The 15951-nt window shown below is 39.8% G+C and overlaps 1 protein-coding gene across 1 annotated transcript in view; it reads left to right on the forward strand.

Annotated features, from left to right (window-relative positions):
• ABCE1 (ATP binding cassette subfamily E member 1) overlaps window positions 1-12393 on the forward strand; it is a 40396-nt gene extending 28003 nt beyond the window's left edge. Inside the window, exons 8-18 of the mRNA XM_065404637.1 lie at window positions 497-593; window positions 2077-2166; window positions 2845-2966; window positions 5455-5676; window positions 6742-6801; window positions 6887-6945; window positions 7156-7266; window positions 7359-7501; window positions 7600-7722; window positions 11461-11572; window positions 11863-12393. Of these exons, the coding sequence (XP_065260709.1) occupies window positions 497-593; window positions 2077-2166; window positions 2845-2966; window positions 5455-5676; window positions 6742-6801; window positions 6887-6945; window positions 7156-7266; window positions 7359-7501; window positions 7600-7722; window positions 11461-11572; window positions 11863-11910 (1187 nt within the window). The 3' untranslated portion in view covers window positions 11911-12393. The remainder of the gene's footprint in view (window positions 1-496; window positions 594-2076; window positions 2167-2844; window positions 2967-5454; window positions 5677-6741; window positions 6802-6886; window positions 6946-7155; window positions 7267-7358; window positions 7502-7599; window positions 7723-11460; window positions 11573-11862) is intronic.
• Window positions 12394-15951: the final 3558 nt, after the last annotated feature.

Raw genomic sequence — 15951 nt, forward strand, 5'->3', positions numbered from 1 at the left:
CACCTTGTCTCTTGAGAAGCATTGAAGCTAGAAAATGCTATCCCAAAGATGAATCCTCAGCTTTCAAATGAGACTTAATGCTTTATACAGTCTTAGCGGTTTTTGAAATATTGGTTGGTAATTGGAATAATTTGATTTTTAAGGTCTACTGTCTTGGATTTGCCTGCATTAGGAACTTTTTAAAACCAGTACTGTGATTTTTTTTTTAAGGCCAATAAACTTCTTCAAGCACAAGTCCAAGAACAGCAACCAAAAGTGGAAATTTGATCCCTATGCATGAAGAAAAGCAGCAGTACAAATTTGCCACTTGATGTTGCTGACAGTTTTTTATGTCTTGCTATGGCTTTTGCAACCATTATTGTGATCCCTATATACTAAATACATTATCTATGAGCAGGCTCTAGCATAAACTTTGTCTAATTTGTTTCAAAGTATGATATTTATCATTTTATTTAATTTACATATGCTGGACATAACAAATAATCTTTGTCACCAGATTTAACTCATCTGAAAGAACGAAACATTGAAGACCTTTCAGGAGGAGAACTTCAGAGATTTGCTTGTGCTGTCGTTTGCATTCAGAGGGCCGATATGTATGCTCCATTTACTTCTATTGCACCTTCAATCCCAAAAGGCTGTTTCAGGATTTGTTCTTAAATTTAGTGCTTAATATTAGAGTGCAGTAATTTTTATTTGTAGGGAGTGGATGGCAGCACATAGAGGTGATCTTCTTTGGATGAAATGAAAAAAGTTCCTGCATTTAACAACCATATATTTTACCAGTTCCCCACAACTGGTGTCTGGGATTCTTTTATAGGAATTCTCATCGTTCCTTGCTCTTTCATCCACTCACACGTAACAGAGACCTCTGGGGTTTAGGGTCTATCCAGGCCAAGGTTTAGTATTGCTACTTGATAATATTCCTTCCTTGCAACCAGGAAATTACTGTTATGTCCAATAGCAGCCAAACAAGCTACTGCTGCCTCTGCTAATCTATCACAACTAAGATTCCCTTCCCTTCACTTAGTCCCTTCTGAGTGGTTCCTGACTTCTTGCTTTCCTGCTCTCAAGACCAGCTGATCAGAAGACTGGTGGTTTTCTGATTTGGAAGAAGTCCTTATTCCACTCTCCCAAAATTGGTATTTTTGCACTTTGCAGTGCATGTCACAAGGCTGCTTAAATTTAAACTGAATTAGAAGTCATGGGATTGCTAAAATAGTTGATTTTCTATCTGTATAGTTTGGTCAGAATTTTTGGCATGGGAATAGCTAATTTGGACTGTTTAACAACCTTATATGGTAGTTGGCAGAAGAATCAGGGAAGGTGTTGAAGCACACTAGAAAAATGATTTTTATTTGTTTTATTACTAGGAGGGTAAATTTAGATGGTTTACAGCAGGGGTCTAAAACTCAATTTATCTTAAGGCCAGTGCCAGTCCTCAGATCCTCCCAGCGGGCCAATAATGTCACTGAAGATGGTGTTCAGAAAAGAAAACGTTTATATTGTATTTTTTATTTAGAATTTCTTAGAAATAATAAAACTGTCATACAACTTTATACAATTCTTGGCCTGCCAGAGAGTTTTTAGTGTTTGCCAGACAGCTGGCAACGCTTCAGTTCTGTCAGTTTGTTGTTGTTTGTCCTCCGTGACTGAGCAGTTGAAACCTTCAGGATTGCAGAAAGGTTTGAGTCCGATAGTTGTGTTCGGTATTTTGACTTGTTTATATTCATTGGGGGGGGGGGGGGGGGAAGTGATGTTGCCTCCATGGCTGACTCTCCCCGGCAACTAATTATGCTGCCTCCATGGCTGACTCTGCCCGGCAACTAATGATGGTATCTCTGTCCCTCTCCCACAGCCAATGGGAGATGTGGGGGCCAGCACCTGCAGCAGACATTGCCAGCAGCGTGTCTGCATGCGTCTCTCGTCCGCGGGCCGCAGTGGGGAGGTTCTCGGGCTGCAGATGGCCCGCGGACCGGGACTTTGAGACCCCTGGTTTACAGGTTAGATTTTAAGATGTTATAGAAATGAAGATTCAAAATATATCTTCATTGATATTTTCCCCTCTCTTTGGGATAGCTTCATGTTTGATGAACCTTCTAGCTACCTAGATGTTAAGCAGCGTCTGAAGGCTGCCATTACTATTCGATCTCTAATAAACCCAGACAGGTAAGTATAAATTTAACATTTTCTTAGATTTTAATGACATTAGATTGTAGTTTATGGACTGACTGAGTGACTCTTCAATCTCCTTGCTAATGCAGATTTTCTTATAGTATATTTTCTAATATGTTATGTCTAGTCTACTTTTGAAGACCGTACAACAGTTCGCATTGTCAGGATTCCTTAGTCATCCTAAATTTTCCTTTTCTTAATTTCCCCCCCCAACACTATTTATAATTACACACACTCACACTCTCTCTCTCTCTCTTCCCCCCGATTTACATCCTTCAAATATTTGTGGTTTTATTTTCCCCCGACCAAACTATCTTTTCAGCTACTTTATGTAAAGAAGTTGTCAGCTCAAATGGAGAGTAAACTTCCAGAGTTGTTGCTCCCAGTATCCATTTATTGAGCATTTAGCAAAACATCTGTACTGTGAGAAGTTTGAATTTTACCCGTATTAGCTTAAAACTAAGAATCCACACCAAAAGCAGCATTGTATTGTTAATTTAACAAAATATTGATGATGTCTTGGTATGTGAGACTAGTAGCAAAATCTCAAGTGTACTTATTTCATTTTATATCAGACTATTTTTTCCATTGACAGAAACAAAAACAAACATACACAAATCTCATTCTTTCTTTTGTAGAAGTTTAACAAATAATTTTGGTTTTATTTTTCAGATATATCATTGTTGTAGAGCATGATCTGAGTGTGTTAGATTATCTCTCTGACTTTATCTGCTGCCTGTATGGTGTGCCAAGTGCTTATGGTGTCGTCACTATGCCTTTCAGTGTAAGAGAAGGTAACTCCTGACCCCTGGGTCTCTCCAACCCCCATTCCTCTTGCCCTCCCAAAAAACCAAATGAGCAAGCGCACACCGTGTGATAGACATTGTCATTTTAAGTAAATATATCTTTTAAAATGCAGAATTTTAAAGCCTCTTTTTTCTAAATATAATGTGCTATGCATGTCAACATTAACTATTTAATTGCTGATCACTTTTATGGCTGGAATAAATAAAGGGGTGGGAGTGAAGCCTATGGGGCGGGTAGAGGTTGGAACTGGGAGCTGCTGCAGGGCAGGGAAGAAGACTTGGGGTATGTTTACACTGAAATTAAACACCCGTGGCTGGCCGATGTCAGTTGACTTGGGCTCACAGGGTTCAGGCTATGCTTAGGGCACTACCAAATTTACGGTCCATTTTGGTCAATTTCACAGTCATAGGCTTTTTAAAATAGTAAATTTCATGATTTCAGCTATTTACATTTGAAATTTCACGGTGTTGTAATTGTAGGGGCCCTGACCCAAAAAGGAGTTGTGGGAGGGCAACAAGGTTATTGTAGGGGGGGTTCCAGTACTGCTGCCCTTGCTTCTGGGCTGCTGCTGGCGGCAGCACTGCCTTTAGAGCTGGGCAGCTGGACAGCGACGTCTGCCCGGGAACCCAGATCTGAAGGCATAGCCACCGCCAGCAGCAGCAGAGATGTAAGGATGGCATGGTATGGTATGGTATTGCCACCCTTACTTCGGTGCTGCTGCTGGTGGGGCACTGCCTTTAGAGCTGGGTTACTGGCCAACAGCCGCTGCTCTCCGAAGTCAGCGCAATACCATGATACCATTCCCCACCCCCAAAATAACCTTGTAACACCCCACCCCCGCAACTCCCTTTTGGGTCAGGACCCCCAATTTGATAAACGCTGGTCTCCCCCATGAAATCTGTATGGTATAGGGTAAAAACACACAAAAGACCAGATTTCATGGGGGAAGACCAGAGTTCACGTCTATGATGTGTTTTTCATGGCTGTGAATTTGGTAGGGCCCTAGCTATGGGGCTCTAAAATTGCAGTGTAGATGTCGGAGCCCAAGCATCTACACCACAGTTTTACAGCCCGTGAGCCTGAGTCAGCTGATGTGGGCCAGCCACAGATGTTTCATTGCAGTGTAGACATACCCTCAAAGGCCCCTGTGAGGGGAGAAACAAGGAGCAGAAATATTGGTGGTCCTAAGGTGAGCATATCTTCCTATTGAGGAAGATAATGAATGTAATAAGGTAATTATTAACTGAAAGTTGAATTATGACAAAGGTCATATTCTAACATTGCTTTTGGTGCACCGCTTTCATTATCAGTTGGGGAGTTCTAGTATGTACCAACGGTTGTATATAGTCCTAAACTTGTACTCCAACCCACAAGCCATAATTAAAAATGCAGTTTGGCTTTCTCTCCATAGAATGAGTTTGATACCATGGATTGTTTGTAAGCTAGGGATTTAAACAAGGGGGGGGGGGGCACCCTCCCTGCCTCCAAAAAACAATAGACAGGACACAAGTCAAGATATGAGTTCAGTTGAGCTGGCTATGCTCTGGAAACATTCAGTCTTGCATCTAGAGTCAAAGAAAAGTGACACATTTTATGACTATAACAGATGTAACTCCATTGACTACTACAATCAGAAAGCTGTGGAACATTTGTCAGACTATACTGACTTAGCCACTGTTGACCTGGGCTGAATTCAAGGCAATGAAGAATTGGAAACAACTAAAGGAAGATCTTTAGAGATTCAGGGCAGCAGATGAAAGTTACCTAACTCCACTGAATAGGGGAAGAGGGGCCAGCTGGGGGAGCAAGGAGCAAACTTGCTTAGTAGCATAGCATCATTCCTGCAGTGCTTAGGAGGAGCAGTACAATAGGGGAAGGCACAAACTCCTTTCTTGTCATTTCACTACTACTATGGAGGTGAGGGGAGCAGTGAAACTGACAAGAATTGTCAGTTTCAGTCAGCAGCTGCTAGGGTTGTGGAGAGCCTATTTTGTTTTAGAAACACCATGGGATGGAGTTTTCAGGCCAGTTTTTTTATTTTTTAATTTCTGGTTCATGTGAAACGTCAAAAAATAAAGGTTTTGTTTGTTTTTTTTGTTCTGAGACAGAACACAACCAGTTTCCAAAATGTTGAAATTCCCTGTGAACTGGGTTTTCTGAGTTTTGTTTTGTTTTTCCCCCTAGCTCTTGAGTCTTACTGCGGTGTAAATAAAATGCATTGTTTATGTATTTGAGATTTTACAGTTATTCTAATAGAGGTTGTAGAAAGTTTCATTTAACTTTGCTACATAATTTCCAATTTCTTGCTAATAAATTATTCAACAAGGTCTTTTAAGTCTAACATGCCACACAGGACTTTAGTCATTATCAATCCCTGGTCCATCTGATATTTACAATCAAGGACTAAATGTCCATGGAGTTTTAGGGGGTTTTTTACACATGATTTTACTAATGTAGCTCACTTTTCTCTTATAGGCATAAACATTTTCTTGGATGGTTACGTTCCAACAGAAAATTTAAGATTTCGAGAGGCATCTCTGGTTTTTAAAGTGGCTGAGACAGCTAATGAAGAAGAAGTTAAGAAGATGTGTATGTATAAATATCCGGGAATGAAAAAAAAGATGGGAGAATTCGAACTAGCCATAGTAGCTGGAGAATTTACTGACTCTGAAATCATGGTGATGCTAGGGGAAAATGGTGAGTATTCTCCTATGTAGAAATTAGTGTATCTAATGTGGTGTGCTAAACACTATTAAAAAATAAGTCTGTGTGGTATTGAGGTCTGGATCCAGGAAAATAAAAACATTATCTTTGAACAGTTCTGACATTGTGCACGCAACCTAAGAGCAGATCTTCCTTACTAAATTTAATGAAGTTTCAAGTTGTAAACGTACCCTATTTAAACACATTAATGGGAGTACTCCTGTCAGTTTGTAATAGTACCTCACTCTTATGTAGCACTTTTCATAAGTAGATCACAAAGTGCTTTACAAAGGAGGTAAGCCTCATTATACCCATTTTACATATAAGGAAACTGAGGCACCGAGCAGTGAATTGAGTAGCCCAAGGTTGCCGAGCAGGGAATAGAACCGAAGTCTCCTGAGTCCTAGTCCAGTGCTATCCACTAGATCACTGCCTGTATTACAGGTAGTGAGTGTATACCCTGCTTCTCAACTCCAACACAAGCTAATACACTGTCTCTAATACAGACCTGTTAGCCAGTCCTACAAGGAAAGTTGAACTTTTAAAAGAATTCAATAAAAATTGAATTATTACCACCGCATAAAACTGTGTACAGGAAAAATAGCAGTTTTGGGGCAAAGGGTTATCGCCCTGAGTTCCTTCTAAAATGTTTATTATTAGATTCTTTCCATGTGGTGGTCTATATGTAATACAGAGATTGTCCTATGGACCAACATTACTGTTTATGATCCTGTGCTGTTCCTACATCCGTAGGAACTACATCAGTGACTTGCATGGGAAAGTTTTAAGAAGTTTTTGTGATGCAGTTTAACAACTGGAAATAAGAATGAGCCCCAGCATCATGTGACTGGCCAGCTCTTTAAGAGCTGCAGCAGGTATTCACTGAACAGAATACAGACTGCTTTGAGAATTCCCATTTTTATAAACGTGTGTGTATATAAAGTTGCTCTTATTTAAACATGATGCTATTAAAGAAAGCTCCAGAGATTAGGTAATAGACTGCTGCAATGACTGTCTAAAGTAACTTCCTATATATAACATGAAACTTTTGTTTGTTAGGAACTGGCAAAACTACATTTATCAGAATGCTCGCAGGAAGACTTGCACCTGATGAAGGAGGTATTGTTTAATGTATCAATTTGAAGCATATTTTGACAATTTTATTTTGGTGGCCATTGTTTTGACTACATATTTATATTTATAGGTGAGGTACCAGTTCTAAATGTCAGTTACAAGCCACAGAAGATCAGTCCTAAGTCCACAGTAAGTTTAGGTTCTTTGCGTCACTTACACTTACGTTGGGGGGGGGGGTGGGTTTACACATTTCCAACATAAAACACATTATAGAGATGGAGAGAGAATCCTGTCTGCTTTGAATTTAAAAAACACTATTTAAATATTTTAATCTTTTTGTCTTTTTACCTTTCCATGGTGCAGTGAAGCAAACTAAGTAGTCACTTTGTCTTTTAATAGGGAAGTGTCCGTCAGCTGCTCCATGAGAAGATCCGAGATGCCTATACACATCCACAGTTTGTGACTGATGTAATGAAGCCTCTTCAGATAGAAAACATCATAGATCAAGAGGTATTAACCCACTGAGACATTTTAACATCTTATTTTTTATGATTCTTTAATGCCCACAACTAAATATTGTTACATGTTATTACTCCTAACAGGTGCAGACATTGTCTGGTGGTGAGTTGCAGCGTGTTGCACTAGCTCTCTGTCTTGGTAAGCCTGCTGATGTCTACCTAATTGATGAACCTTCAGCATATTTGGACTCTGAACAGCGTCTAATGGCTGCTAGAGTTGTCAAACGGTAAAGTGTGCGCATAGAAGGACAGGGAAAGCTTTCATTAACGTTTGTTGTTAAAGGTTTATTTCCAAATATCTCACAAATATTTTGTTCTATTTCAGTTTCATTCTCCATGCTAAAAAAACAGCCTTTGTGGTAGAGCATGACTTTATCATGGCGACCTATCTAGCAGATCGTGTCATTGTCTTTGATGGTATTCCATCCAAGAACACACTTGCAAACAGGTAACAGGATAATGTTAACTTTGACCTTCTCTGAGATAACCAAGGACAATGTACAGAACTAAACTAATGGTAAAAATATTGACAACAATTTGTATAGTACCCCACAAGCAACTAGGTTCACTGCACAGCAATCAAAATAAATTGCTATCTAGAAAACAGCAATATACAAAAATCTGAACACATACATTTCTTTTTTTTACACTGATGCTATTTAAGAAGGTACTATAGAGGAGCTAACGTACCTCTGGAAGAATTATTTTCAGATGGTTTTTTTTACAGGTAGGAAGGAATGAGCTGAGGGATCTTTTTCTAGGCAGGTGAGCAATAAGATGTGTGAAATACAAGCCAAATGATAAAATACTGCATACCTAGGCAAGCTTCTGAAGTGTAACGCTAATTGGAAAGCTCTTAAAATGTGGCATGCTGATAAAGTTGTTACTTAGTTCCTATAAATAACTTCTGGTGCATTTTGATATCAACAATATGCTTTGAATTACGACTGTCGATTAATGGCAGTTAACTCACTTGATTAACTCAAAAAATAATCACATTTTTAATAGCACTCTTAAACAATAGAATACCAATTGACATTTATTAACTATTTTGGATGTTTTTCTAATTTTCAAATATATTTATTTTAATTACAACACAATAGAAAGTGTACAGTACTCACTTTATATTTGTGATTACAAATACTTGCACTGTAAAAATGATAAAAGAAATAGTATTTTTCAATTCACCTCATACAAGTACTGTAGTGCAATCTCTTTATCGTGAAAGTGCAACTTACAAAGGTAGATTGTTTGGTTACATAACTGCGCTTAAAACAATGTATAACTTTATTGCCTGTGAGTCCACTCAGTCCTCCTTCTTGTTCAGCCAATCGCTAAAATAAACAAGTTTACTTACATTTTGCGGGAGATAATGCTGACTGCTTCTTATTTACAATGTCACCTGAAAGTGAGAACAGGTGTTCGCATGGCACTTTTGTAGCCGGCATTGCAAGGTATTTACATGCCAGATATGCTAAACATGCGTATGCCCCTTCATGCTTTGGCCACCATTCCAGAGGACATGCTTCCATGCTGATGACACTTGTTTTTAAGAAAAAATGCATTGATTAAATTTGTGACTGAACTCTTTGGGGAAGAATTGTATGTACCCTGCTCTGTTTTACCTGCATTCTGCCATATATTTCATGTTATAGTAGTCTCAGATGATGACCCAGCACATCTTCATTTTTAAGAACACTTTCACTGCAGATTTGACAAAATGCAAAGAAGGCACCAATGTGAGATTTCTAAAAATAGCTACAGCACTCAACCCAAGGTTTAAGACTCTGAAGTGCCTTCCAGAATCTGAGAGGGACAAGGTGTGGAGCATGCTTTCAGAAGTCTTAAAAGAGCAACACTCCAATGCGGAACCCAAACCACCAAAAAAGAAAATCAACCTTCTGCCGGTGGCATCAGACTCAGATGCATGTCCTTTGGAATGGTGGTTGAAGCATGAAGGGACATATGAATCTTTAGCGCATCTGGCATAAAAATATCTTGCGACGCCAGCTATAACAGTGCTCTGCGAACATCTGTTCTCATTTTCAGGTGACATTGTAAACAAGAAGCATGCAGCATTATCTCCTGCAAATGTAAACAAACTTGTTTGTCTGAGTGATTGGTTGAACGAGAAGTAGGACTGAGTGTACTTGTAGGCTAAATTTTTTTATTTTTGAATGCAGTTTTTTTTTGTACATAATTCTACATTAAAAGTTCAACTTTCATAATAAAGAAATTGCACTACAGCAGTGGTCACCAACCCGTAGATCACGATCGACTGGTCAATCCTGGAGACTCTCCCAGTCTATCGTGATCTCCAGTCGCTAAAAGTCCGGTGGGGCAGCAGGGCTGCTGCTAAGGCAGGCTCCCTGCCTGCCTTGGCCCCCTGCTGTTCCCAAAAGCTGCCAGCATGCCCCTGCAGCCTGGGGGGGCCTCTGCGCTGCCCCTCTTTGCAGGCACTGACCCCACAACTCCCATTGGCTGCAGTTCCACATTCCCAGCCAATGGGAGCTGCAGGGGCAGTGTGTGGAGCCACATACGCCCCCCACCCCCACCCTGGGGGCTGTGCTGGCTGCTTCCTCCGGGAGCAGCGCGGGTCCAGGTCAGGCAGGGAGCCTGCCTTAGCTCCACTATGCCGCCGACTGGGAGCTGCCTGGGGTAAGTGCTGCCTGGCAGGAGCCTGCACTCCAACTCCTAGCCCTGAACCCCCTCCCAGAGCCAGCACCCTGTACTTCCTCCTGCACCCCAACCCGGAGCCCCCTCCTGCACCCCAACCCCCTCCCAGAGCCAGCACCCTCACCCCCTCCTGCACCCCAACCCCCTGCCCCGGTCTCAGCCCAGAGCTTCCTTCCCTCAGCCCCAGCCTCAGAGCCTGCACCCCCTCCCGAACCCCAACCCCCTGCCCCACCCCAGTGAAAGTGAGTAAGGATGGATGGAGTGACCAGGGTGAGGCTTTGGGGAATGGGTGGGGCCTCGGGGAAGGGACAGGGTAGATCCTGGGTTGCACTTAAATTCAAAAAGTGAACTTGTGCATAAAAAGGTTGGAGACCACTACAATACTTGTGTGAGGTGAATTGAAAAATACTATTTCTTTTGTTTTTTACAGTGCAAATACTTGTAATCAAAAATATATATGAAGTGAGCACTGTAGACTTTGAATTCTGTTTTTATACTTTAAATCAATATATTTGAAAATGTAGGAAACATCCAAAAATAGTTAAATGGTATTCTATTATTAACAGTATGATTAATCACAATTAAATTTATTTATTGCTATTAATTTTTTAATTGCTTGACAGCCCTACTTTGAATGACAGTGAATTTATTCAGAGAAGGTATTGGGAGCAGCCATACTGAAAATCTACCTTTTTTAAACTTGCACAATTACATATAGTATTTAAAATGTATAATATTGAGCCAAAACAATCAGTGGTGCCACTGTACAATGAAGATCTTAATAGAGCACTCAAGGATGATGATATGCTGTGGCATCCAGCACATAATTCTAAAGTGACTGGACTTTGTTTTTATTATTTTTTTCTGGTTATATTTAAACATAGCTTTTGCTGGGTGGGCAATAAATATACTCTCACACTTTACCCTTGTGTTGTCTCTCTCAAAAAATTTTTTTGGTTAACTTGATACAGAAGATGAGTGAGTGGTATGTTCCTGTGTTCAAGTGTTTATAACAGAGCCAGAATCCCACTGAAATTCCATCTATTGTTATGACTGTCTTACTTACAAAACAAGATAATTTGTCCATCCCTATGCCCCACAGTTACTTTTTACATTGTCAATGTGGACTGCACTAGCAAGAATAATAGGAGGCGTGGACTGTTGACAATAATTGAAGTCTTTATCCTTGTATTAATTTCCTTAAGACTAAGAGGACAAATACTACAATTTTCAGATTTAAGAACCTTAAGGGTGGGCCTGTAAAACCAGAGTTAGGAATCCAAGTGGCCTGACTTTCGGAGATGCTGAACACTTGTAGTTCTTCTTAAATTTCTAATAAGAATTGAAGGTGCTTGGACCCTCTGTAAACCAGGCAATTTATTTAGCTGCCTAACCTCTAAAAAGCTTGGTTGAAGCTTTAACTTGAAACCTGAGTAGACTTAATCATGTGAGGTGTAGGAACTCATATTTGTGCATCTCTTAATCCCACTCTCCTTTTTTTATTAAATAGTCCTCAGACTCTTTTGGCTGGTATGAATAAATTTTTGTCTCAGCTTGAAATTACTTTCAGAAGAGACCCCAACAATTTCAGACCAAGAATAAACAAACTCAATTCAATCAAGGTAAGAAACTGCCTTAGAGCAGGTTAAACACAATTTTTATCTTATTTCAGGTTCTTACTTTCATTAAAGTAATGAAGTGAAAAATAACTGGGTACCTTCTTTGTACTTTGCTGCATAGCAAGCAAAATGGAATTGAGAGGCAAAGTCACGGTTGCTGGTCTTAATTATTTTTACCCTCCAAATTGTAGTACTTGAATTTATACTTTATTTCAGCACATCAAATTTAGTTTGTCTGTGAGTCTTCTAAATGGGGAAAGTATGCTGACTTGTGGTTTTTTTGTTTTTTAAAGGATGTGGAACAAAAGAAGAGTGGAAACTACTTTTTCTTGGACGACTAACAGGAATCTGAGAATCTCCATAATCAGTTTATAAAAATGCAAATGAGAATCTGAACACTTGTTTATATAAAAACAATCAGGTTTTAAAACACCCCTCATTCTGGAGCTTAAAATGTTATTGCTATGTGTAACATCAGAAGCCAGTAGAAGTGTAAATTTTAGTCTGAGCAACAGAAACTGCCACTCTTTCTGTATTTTGGTGATACTATCATATTTTCCATGTAACTTTCCAAACCAGATACCTCTCAAATTGTTATATGAATAAACCTCCAGATGTTTCAAAATTTAGGGTAGGTTTTCAATCTAAATGTAACTTATTCACATACCAAATGCTGACCAGTGTTTTTCAATTTTAAAAATCTTTGAAAGCTGTTTTCTGTACAAGATGAAGGTTTCAAAGAATGTCAAGATATAGAAATTGCTCTGATTGATTTTAAAAGCAAGTTTGACACTCTGGCTGGGGGTTTCATAAATAAATATCCATCTAAAATATGGTTCTTGTCTTTGATCACCCTAGGGTACTGCTTGATCATTTTTGGATCATTATTTTCTAAGTAATATACACATCCTTTGCTGTTTAATAGAAAAAATTACTTGTTAAGTACCTACACAGTGAGTTTTCAGATACTTTCAGTGCTGTTATATCTTTCAAGAGATCATCTTAACTGAAATGTTTATTGATCAGTCTTAATGGAGTCATTAAGTCTTACTCCCTTCTAAACATCATCTGTAACTGACACAGTACATGTTAAATACAGATAGAGGATACTGCATTAGGCTGATAGTCACTGCTTTGATTTCTGGTTCCAGCTGCTTGTGGTACAAGCAGGTGTTAAAGTACAGGAGGTAGGGTTATGTTGCTCAATAAGACTCCCTCTACTTTTCAAAAGGAATGAGAACTGGTCTTCCTCACTGGCATCTTATCTAAAGATAAGAGCATAAACTTGTAAAGGATGAGGTGTGTTTTTTGCTGTCAGAGCAGACGTAAGAAAAACAGAAGTACCAAACTGCATATAATGTATTTCAGAGGAAGCTTAAATCTCCCATGTTGAAGGACTCTGTAATTTTTCAAACCTTCTAGCTGCTTGTATGGCTCTTTAGCGGCATAACTTTTCTTTATGTAGCTTTTCTGAAGTAGATTGTAGTTAAGTATATTTATTATAGAAAATGGTGGGATCTGTCCAGGAGGCACAGCCGGTTGAACTGTTGGCTTCTACTTTTTGCAAGCTTTACTGGGTGGTGGTGGTGTTTTTTTATAGAATGCAGTATTGAAGAGGTGTGTCTTTTCTCGTTCTGAAGCATCAAGGGCAAGATTCTTTTGATTTGTGGAGGGCATTCCAGTTTCAGAGCTTACTCTTATGCTGTTCCAAATTTGTATCCTGACTCTGTCATAGGCCTGGTCTGCACTTAAAATTTAGGTTAACAATGGCATTCCAGGCTGTGAAAAATCCACATCCTTGCCAACTATAGCTATGCTGCCTTAAGAGCCCTGCCCCCTTCACAGTATAGATGCTGGTAGGTTGACAGAATGCTTCTACGAACCTAGCTGCCTTTGCTCAGGTATATAGTGTTCCTACAGTGATCAAAAAAATCCTTCTAGCACTGTAGGCTTTGCCTACACTAGGGGCTTGTGCTGGCATAGCTATACCACTATGGTCCCCATAGTATCCAGCAGGCAAGCATAACTGCCTTGAGAGGTTGTAGGGGAGAGAAAGTACTAGAGAACGTACCCCTTTCCCCATTAAGGCAATTGTTAATCAGAACCAAACCCTTGAAAGGGATTCAGGGGGAAGGAAAGCCAGTGCAAACTAACCTGTTCTTTAGTTTTGTGCAGCTTACAGCGCCTGCTGTGTACTACCTCAGACAATGCAAGGAGCCTGGGTAACAATATCAAAGAAGCAGACCTACTGCTGCAAGAAGTAAAACCAGATGATATAGGCATAAGGGAAACATGGTGAAATAGTAGTCATGACTGGAGTATTGAAGGGTAGGTGCTGTTCAGTAAAGACAAGTAAAGGTGATAGAATAAGATTAACAGTAAGGTAGACTATATAACATACAGAAATTTAGAAGTGACTGAATATAGAAAGTGGAACTATTTGGGTCAAAATCTCTTTGGGGAAGAATGGTAACAGAGGCACCACGGGGCTAGCGCTTGAGTTCTGCTATAGCCCCCACGGTCTGATATGGATAAAGATGTCTAATATTTTTAATTAATAGTACTGGGAATTGTGATGAGGGGAGACTTTAATTTCCATTATATTAATAAGATGGCTAAGGCTGATAGGGCCCAGATATTCCTGGATATACAAAAGCTGATATTTCTTCACCAAACCAACATAAAGGTGATTAGTATATTTAGTATTAGTAAACAGCAAGAATTTCACAGAAGGGGTTGTAAGAGACAACCTTGGTTTAAGTGATCATAAGATAATTCAGTTTAAATTAAATGGAAGGATAAACAAATATAGGGCTACAGTCAGGGTCCTTGATTTCAAAAGGGCAAATGTAATTTGTTTAAGAGAATTGGTTAGATAAGTGGACTGGACTGAAGAACTCAAGGATCTAAGTGTGGAGGAGTCTTGGAATTACTTTTTAAGTCAAAGCTGTAGAAAGTAGCTGGAGCCTGCATCCCAAACCGGGGGGGGGGGGGGGGGGGGGGGGAAATCATTGGAAAGTGTTGCAGACCAAAACTGGATGAACAAGCAACTCAAACAGTTTAAGAAAGCTACCTCTTTGAGGTGACAAAGTATAGGTGAGAACTGCCCAAAGCAAAGCTGGACCTTGTAAAGGAAATTAAAACCTGTAATAAAAGATTTAACCATATAAATAAGAAAACATGGAATGAAGAAGTAGGACTGCTAAGCAGTGAGGACAGGGTGGATATAAAAGATTAATAGAGGTATGACCTAAGCCTATTTTGCCTCCATTTTTAGTAATTAGCCACCCTGCCACTGTCTCCTGCTTTCGTGAATGAGGATTGGGAAGTAGATATTACCCACATCTGAGGTGGAAGCCTAACTTAAACAGCTTAATGGGACCAAATGGGGGTTCTAGATAATCTTCAAGGATATTAAAAGGAACTAGCACATAAAATTGTAAGCTTGAGAGCAAGGATTTTTAATGACTCTGTACACTGTCATACCTTCTGACTGGAGAATTGCAAATATATTACCTCTATTTAAGGGGGATCCAGGAAACTACTGACCTGTTAGTTTGGTCTCAGGTACATGTAAGGTCTTAAAACAAAATTTTGAAAGAGTAATTAAAGACAGAGGGTAAATAGTAATAACATGGTTTTACAAAAGATAGATCATGCCAGACCCCAACAGCTTTAGGTAAACAAAGGTTTCTACCCACCAGCCTTCCAAGGGATTGGGAAGGGGGACCTAACCCGTGTCAAGACTGATCTTGAAAAATTCATGGATGGGAGGGTATGATGATATTGCATATGGCCCAGCTGCAACTGCTGTTAGGAAGGAATTTTTCCCCAGTCAGATTGGCAGAGAGCCTAAGGGGTTTCATAGTCCTTTACAACTGGACCCTGAGTCTCTTGTTGGTTTGAACTAGAGCAAATGGTGGATTCTCTATAACTTGAAATCTTTAAATCAAGACCAAAGACTTCAGAAACTCAGCCAGAGGTTACAGGCCTATTACAGGAGTGGGTTAATGGGGTTCTGGAGCCTGTGATGTAGCCAAACATACTGGTCCCTTCTGGCCTGAAAATGACACTGCTTAAAACTAAACAAACCAATCTGCCTAGACCTATGAAAAGTGTACAACACTGAGAATCTGTAGAGAAAGGACTAGATCTAAATTGGGAAAAGGGGGAATGCTACCCCTACTGGCAGAGCAGGTTGCAGTCAGTCAACTCCTCCTCAGTCTCAGGGAGACACATGATATAAGTAAAAGGGGAAGCCTTCAGCACTTCAGTTGGAATATTCAGCCTCACAGTGGAGCAGAGATTCTAGTTCCTGAGTCACCAATCTCTTGGAACAGGATTAGTGGTGTAAACTTCAGTACAGGGATGGACTGGACCCA

Source organism: Emys orbicularis, chromosome 5, assembly GCF_028017835.1.
Source record: "Emys orbicularis isolate rEmyOrb1 chromosome 5, rEmyOrb1.hap1, whole genome shotgun sequence".
NCBI lineage: Eukaryota > Metazoa > Chordata > Testudines > Emydidae > Emys > Emys orbicularis.